Below are 8,404 nucleotides of genomic sequence, written 5' to 3'. Positions count from 1 at the left end.
AATTATAATGAACAATAACACAGAACTTTACAGATATAACAATTTCGTACTAAATATGACACGACCGTCCAGCCTAACAGCTGTCACAAATCTGTCTCTCGGTGTCTCGTTTGACAACCGAATCTCCCGAATATCCCGGAGACGATTTTCTTTTGTCGCAACGAGCGTATGACTTTGTGGCCCGGAAGAACCGTACCCGGTGGAACGTAACAATATATTATGAACAGGGGGTTTTTAGTTGATATTCCACCCGGGATCTAGGGTGGTGAGTCCAACATAACCCCATCAGATCGGCCGGTGGGGTATGCGTAAATGCATTTACCCCTTGTCACAAAAAAAAAAATATATAGAATTATTATAGGATTATATATAATTATTTATTATTATTATTATAGAATTTATTTCGTAAGCTAAGATTGAGCAAATCATATGCGTACATTTTATTTATGTTAACTTTTTATAAAAGTAAGTTTATTATATGTTACATATTTATAAGCTTTATTACATGTTTATTATGTATTTGGTAATCATATATGTGGTCATACATATTTTAAAATGTTAAACAATATGTCGCAATATAAAATTATTCAAAAAGTAAATAATATTTATATTAATACAATAATTATTTTACAATTATAACATGTATGATACCAATATATAATAAACATGTAAGTCGTATAAACATACAATATATAATAAACTTACTTTTATAAAAAGTTATTAATTGACGCAAATAAAATATTCTATGCATATGATCTGATTAAATTTGGTTTACGAAATAAATTCTACAATTTAATCAATGAATTAATATAATTAAATTAGTATAGTTACTTTTGAAAATACGTTTAATTCTTGTATTATTATTTTTGCAATTTTTTTATAACTTTACATTTTAATTAATGGAAATATAAATTTGCACAATTTTATAATATAGAAATATATTAAATTAATTTACACAACATTGTATTGAACATTTAATGCAAATATTATAATTATTTTAACCAAAAAATTTAACCATGCAAATTTTTAATTAAAATGTTATAGTGGACTTCCACACCACCTATAAAGTTTCACTATTGGCGCGTTAGGTTTTTGTAATGTGGACCTTCGCCTAGAGCCCTATTGTACCACATTTTGTTATTTTATACAAATATATTTTACGTTGCTATATTTCTATTTAGGAGGTGTATCTTTCGCAGACATAGTGTCTATTAAGGACATGATATTTTTTGTACGCTTGTCGTGTATGTGTGAGGATTCTTATGTAATTAATTTGACGTCATAATATTTTTAAATTTATTTTTATTTTTACCTGTAAATATTATATTTTTTAAATAAAAATAGAAATATTACTAGTCGCCAGTGGTTTTTTAAAAAACAGTGAAATAATCTTAAACGTACATCCGACAGGTATAAGTTTTATTACTACGTATTATATTATATATAATATGTAGTAAAAATAAAAATAATAATAAAAATATATAATAATTTTTTTTGTATTAAAAATAATAATTATTAATAATGGGGCGGCCCCTCGGCCCACCCCGACTGCCTCGGCCGCTTCCTCGACCGCTTCCTCAGCCGCTTCTTCGGCCACTTCCTCTGCCCCTTCCTCGGCCGCCTCGACCCCTTCCTCGGCCGCCTCGACTGTTCCTCGCATTATACTTTAAAGAAGGGATTCGTCCCCGTTGCACGTACCAACGGGCGCGAGATTTTCCGCGCCCACACCCTCGTTCCGTAACAAATAAACATATATATAAGTAAATCATAAATAAATTAAAATATTATAAAAATAAATATTTAATAATGAATATACTTTCTTTATCCTTTTCCGCTTCTTGCGGCTGCTCCTTTGTTTCTTGCTCCAATTTTTGGATATGTGGTTGTTGCGGCTGCTGGGACTGCTGCAGCTGCGCTTGCAACAAATGCAATTGTTGTTCCAATTGTTGCTGTTGTTGCTGCTGCAACAACTGCTGCATCAGCTGCTTCATTTTAGACTCCAACGACATTTGTTTTAATTGTTGTACAACTTCTTCTCTATAAAAAAATATATTTATTATTTATTTATATGTATTTGCATTTTTATATGTAATTTTATAATTGTCTGGCAGTCTGCACATACAATTTTTCGTAAGAAATATGAAAATAATTTAATGTATTACTTACGTGACAGTTCCAGATCCGCCATTTAAAATTTTATTGCCATCTGTGCGTCCTCTAATTTGATAATGTATTTACTTTTTATCCTTTTTATTGACTGCGCTATAATGTAATGATAACGTATCATGACATCTTAATTTCTTATAATTGACTAAACTTGCCGTTTGAAAATTTGTGGCATATTTGTTCTATAATGTTTCTAATGTAATAATTCACTGAATTACCGATAGAAAATTTATGATGCATTTGTTTTATCACGCAATCGTAATATCCTTTGCCTTGTCACTTTAATTAGTGCACGTAAAGTAGTAATACGTGCGCTTGTGTTAAATATCTGTTCAAAAATTTTAAATTATCCCGAGATTGTAAGTTTCTCTAATTTATTTATACTTTTATCTCTTTCATTCTTACAGTCTTAGCTTTTACCAATCTTTACGTTCTGTAAAAATGTGTGATATAATTAAAAAGAAGCGAACTAAGCGAAACTTTTCAGAAGCTTGGCTTAGTGATGACCGATTTAAATCTTGGATTCGTAAAGTATCATTAAATGAAAGCCTTTTCCATTGTATTGTGTGCAATAGAAATTTTTCGTGTAGTACATCACACGTTTTAAGACATGCAGATTCTGCGTGTCATAAAAATAATATTAAAGAAAACACATCATTATTATTGAATAATGATAATAAAAATTTAAATAAAACATTATCCAAAAAACAATAATGTTTTCTACAATAATGGTTAAACATCGAACTGGTTAAACCATGGCGAAGTATCGGATGACATAAATTCATCTTTTTGCACGTTTTGTAATACGTCTATTGCCGGTGGAGTGTGTCAGATCTATCGTCACGCAGAATCCGAAAAACATCAAATAATGTGTAAAAAAAAATGAAACAAATATATGCAATGAAGATATAAATATGAATGAATCTCTTTTGTCATTTGAAGAGCGAAAGAAAATAGCAGAAATTCGCTTTGCTGCATTAATCTCCAATAAAAATATATCAAACGGCAAATGAAATTCTGACTCTTTTCCAAGAAACAGGAAAAGATTATAATGTTTTGAAAAATATGAGTATGGGACGAACAAAATGTACTAATATAATTTCAAATGTGATATGTCCAGTTGACCAATCGTGTTGTTAACAGCATTCAAAATACTAAATTTTCAATTTTCATAGACGAAACGTCGGATATTTCTAATGAAAAATGGATGACGTTTCTTGTTCGGTTTGTTGATCAGGAAACATTAAACATTCACTCGCAATTAGTAAAATTAATAAATATTGATGCCAGAGATTGCAGCGCAGAGAAATTATTTAAAGCATTTAAATATGAAATGTGGAAATTAAATATTCCTTTTCAAAATATTGTTGTCTTGTCATGCGACAATGCGTCCGTAATGACAGGTAAACATCTTTCGTTTAAAAAAAAATTAGAAGAAATTTGTACAAATTTAATAACATTTGCATGTCCACGCCATTCAGCTACATTGGTTGCACATGCCGCATGTGCTAAAATACCCGATTATTGCGAGCAATTTATAAAAAAACTTACAAATTTTATTAACTCTAGTCCAAAACGTCGTTATTTATCAAGAATTCAGCGAATGTTTTCAAGAAACAAACCGAAAAATTTTTAAATTGTCTGATACAAGGTGGCTTTCTTACCACTCATGTGTTGGAAGACTTATTGAGTCTTGGGATACTGTCAAACTATTTCTGAATGAAAATACCGTAAGCGAAAAGACAAAGATTGGAACATATTTAATGTCTATAATGCAAAATATAGATGCAAAAGCTTATTTATTGTTTTTAAAATATATTTTGAATTTTTTAAATTCATTTAATGCATTTTTCCAAGCTATAGAAACTAGAATACATTTATTGCAGCCAAAATCATTACAATTTTTAACCACAGTTTGTAAAAACTTTTTAAAACCAAAGCTTTTGGATTGTTTATGCAATTATATTAAATTTGATGAAAAAAAAAATCAAAAATCTTTAAAAGAAATTTATTTAGGATTTGATTGTGAAGAATACCTAAATGAATTAATTAAAAGACACACCGATACATTTATAAACGTTAGACAGAATTGTTTGCAATTTTATGTAACTGCCGCTGAAGAAATTAGTAAAAGATTGCCAATTAATAATAAATTTTTGTCAAAATTAAAAGTTTTTCAGCCTAACATAACTATATTAAGTATTGATAGAAAAACATCATTCAATGATATTTCTTTTATAGCTGAAACTTTTAGCGGTTTTGATGAAAACGGATTAAAAAAAGAATGGCTTAATTTACATTTAGATTTTACATTAACAGAAAAAGAAAAGCTATTACAATTAAATTTTGATGATATGTGGAAACAAATTCTACAAATCCAATACTTCACTAATAATGACAAATATCTCAATCTCAAATCTCTTCTGAATGCTGTTAGATGTCTTCCAAATTGAAATGTTAATGCAGAAAGAATATTTTCCGTTTAACAGATTTAAAAACAAAAAAAACGAAATAAACTCTTGTCTATTTCTGTTAACGCTATTTGTGTTTTTAAATCAGCTTTAAAAGCGAGAAAAGAAACTGTTCTACAAATGAAAATTGATGAAAAACATTTATGTCTCATGTCATGAAATAAATTGTATAAGAAGCCTCCTAAAAAACAGAAAACCAGTCTTACATTATATGCTGCAGATATTAATGATATTGCTGGTCCCTCATTATGCAACGATATATAATAATAATATACAAAAGATAGTGAATTTATTTTCTTTATTATTATATTATATTATATTTTATTATATTTATAATATTATATGAATAACAGACATTGTTATTTATATAATATAATAAATATAATAAATAATAGGATTTTTTATTTTTCTCAGATAAAAATGTCTATTATAGACACCATGTGTGCAAAAGACACCATGTCTGTAATAAACACCATGTCTGCAAAAGACACCATGTCTGCAAAAGACACCATGTCTGCAAAAGACACCATGTCTGTAGTAGACACCATATCTGCAAAAGACACCATGTCTGTAATAGACACCATGTCTGCAAAAGACACATCCCGTAAATAAAAATATAGAAACGGAAAATATATGTGTAAAAATAAAATGTGGTATAATAGGGCTCCAGATAAAGGTCTACATTACAAAAACCTAACGCCAATAGTGAAACCTCATAGGTGATGTGGAAGTCCACTATAACATTTTAATTAAAAACTTGCATGGTTAAATTTTTTGGTTAAAATAATTATAATATTTGCATTAAATGTTCGACACAATATTGTGTAAATTAATTTAATATATTTCTATATTATAAAATTGTGCAAATTTATATTTCCATTAATTAAAATGTAAAGTTATAAAAAAATTGCAAAAATAATAATACAAGAATTAAATGTATTTTCAAAAGTAACTATACTAATTTAATTATATTAATTCATTGATTAAATTGTAGAATTTATTTCGTAAACCAAATTTAATCAGATCATATGCATAGAATATTTTATTTGAGTCAATTATTAACTTTTTATAAAAGTAAGTTTATTATATATTGTATGTTTATACGTCTTACATGTTTATTATATATTGGTATCATACATGTTATAATTGTAAAATAATTATTGTATTAATATAAATATTATTTACTTTTTGAATAATTTTATATTGCGACATATTGTTTAACATTTTAAAATATGTATGACAACATATATGATTACCAAATACATAATAAATATGTAATAAGGCTTATAAATATGTAACATATAATAAACTTACTTTTATAAAAAGTTAACATAAATAAAATGTTGTACGCATATGATTTGCTCAATCTTAGCTTACGAAATAAATTCTATAATAATAATAATAGATAATTATATATAATCCTATAATAATTCTATATATTTTTTTTTTTGCAACAGGGGGTAAATGCATTTACGCATACTCCACCGGCCGATCTGATGGGGTTATGTTGGACTCACCACTCTAGATCCCGGGTGGAATACCAACTAAAAATGTGGCCAATTAAACCATGAAATATATAAATATTCAAAATAATATGAAAATATGCATAAGAAACACAATGACATATATCAATATGATCGCATAAATGGTACGATGAACATAAACCATAAAATTAATGCTTAACTAAACAAACATGTACATATATGAAATACAATAGCATATATAAATCTAGAAATATTTAAAAGATAACATATACCTATACCATATGCTGAGAACCGTATCAAATGCACAGAATTCAACAACAAACTTAAACTATTATCTACTTTGTTAGTAACCATAGCGTCGTTAGTAACCATAGAAGCAAATTTGAACATGACTTCGATTGGAAAAATCCAAAAATTTTGCATGCGGAAAGGTATTTGAGAAAGAGAGAGATAGCTGAAATGTTTTACATTAAAATGACAGACAACACAATTAACCTTCAAAAAGATACAGAAAACCTCAATCCTATCTATGACACAATAATAAAGTCAGTATGATCTCTCTCTTTCTCTAGTGAGCATCTCATAAGAGATGTCGACTTTTGAAGAAGCATTAAGTCGCTTGCTTTAAGTTTTCAATTTCTATAAATAATGATTATTTGTGTAGTGCTTAATTGACATATAATGGTGTTTACCTCAGGTAATAATTTTGTTTTTTGTTCGCATTGTTTGTGGTTTATAACGGGGCATTAGCCGTACGTATATTGCTTTTGTATTTGACAACTTTCGATATATTTTTTTAGAACATCTGAAGAAGACCCAAACCAAGGGTCGAAACGTTATATGTAATATTTTATAAAGAATCAAATAAATATTTCTTGCCAGTCAGGTCGACGGTTAAGATTTTTTCACTTTTTAAACTATTATAATTAATTAATATTTATTGTTATACTAACGGATCGCCCAAATAATGACGTCATTAATGAGTGACCAACATATTGCAGAATGAAAATAAAACGTTTATTTTCTCTGTAATATTACCAACGCTCTAAGTAATGCAATCATAATAAATATAGAATAATACCAGAAAAGAACATATATTACTTGAGAGAAAAATAAGTGAAAAGAGTATGAACGATGTTATCTCTCTTTAAAAATTGATATCTGGTATAATTTCGATTTTCTTAAGGCCAGACAACTGTGCAATCTCTCATGAGATAAAAGAAAAAAGAAAAAGTGAAAATAAAAGATATGTTATATAATAATATTAATGCAGATTTGGACGTCAATCCAACCTTTGAGAAGAGTTCAAGAATATATGAGAATATATACAATAATAATTCACCTTATATGAATTATGCGACGTATTACAATAATAATGATAATAATATAAAAATTCACCGATCTCCAGTAGCTCTCACAAATATTAATATATATTAATATTAGAAATAATGCATCTTGCGATCTTCTAGTATTTTTAGAGACGTCCAATACGCTCTGGTAAAGTAATCTGGGTGACGATTACATATCACGCTCGCTCTTATGGCGGCCACCATTAATCCTTTATGAATAGGATGTCTTTTCCTGCTTGATTTTATAAGGGAAAGTATGCCTTGGACTTTTATGTTCCTTCAACTGTAAGGGGTTACTAATAAACCTTACTTGAACCTTATATCGTAACTAAGCAACCGGTAGATTTTAATAAAGAAACGTTACTATAACGCGTCACTATGTGTTTGCAAGCTAACGTGCTTTCACTCGAGAGATCTCGTTCGATACTGCTGCTGCGCATTGTGCTTCTTCTACCCGTATTACCTCTGTATCATTCACAGACTTCTATATATAACTAGACTGCTAACTCCGGCAAAGTACATAACACCGAAAAGTATGTATAAAACTTATGCGCATGCGTCATCGTTAGTAGGATGACAGTCACGCTGATTGGTTGAATTTAAAGCAATGTCACTCACACACGAGTTTTCTATAGTAGCTATATTATATATCTATCCCCTCCTTTTCTCTATCCTATTAATGTTGTACATATTTTTCGGGGTCACTTTTTAGGTCTAATATATAAGGAAGTTAGCAGTCTAGTTATAGTATAGAAGTCTGTGGTATCATTACGCCGGCTGGAACTACTTTACTGTTCGCGCCTCGATCGCTGCGCCTGCGTGTTATTGTTAATAGCTTACAAAAAAATATATCGAAGGATGGGTTGTTCTTTTGCTTATTATTTTTAAACACTCTCCCCCCTTTACACGAACCTTGATCCCGGCGAATTATCCG

The 8,404-nt window shown here is 28.9% G+C and overlaps 1 protein-coding gene across 1 annotated transcript; it reads right to left on the bottom strand.

The window, feature by feature from the left end:
- Positions 1–1,181: 1,181 nt before the first annotated feature.
- Positions 1,182–2,898, bottom strand: LOC140672642 (uncharacterized). The gene is made up of 4 exons (XM_072904946.1): positions 2,385–2,898; positions 2,167–2,262; positions 1,817–2,035; positions 1,182–1,729 (listed from the first exon to the last, which is right to left on the bottom strand). The coding sequence occupies exons 2-4, from the start codon at positions 2,186–2,188 to the stop codon at positions 1,578–1,580; spliced, it is 393 nt and encodes a 130-aa protein (XP_072761047.1). The 5' UTR covers positions 2,189–2,262; positions 2,385–2,898; the 3' UTR covers positions 1,182–1,577.
- Between the last annotated feature and the right edge of the window lie 5,506 nt (positions 2,899–8,404).

Source organism: Anoplolepis gracilipes, chromosome 13 (assembly GCF_047496725.1).
Source record: "Anoplolepis gracilipes chromosome 13, ASM4749672v1, whole genome shotgun sequence".
Taxonomy (NCBI): domain Eukaryota; kingdom Metazoa; phylum Arthropoda; class Insecta; order Hymenoptera; family Formicidae; genus Anoplolepis; species Anoplolepis gracilipes.
The sequence above is the reverse complement of the archived record's forward strand: the minus strand, read 5'-3'. Positions and strand labels throughout refer to the sequence as shown.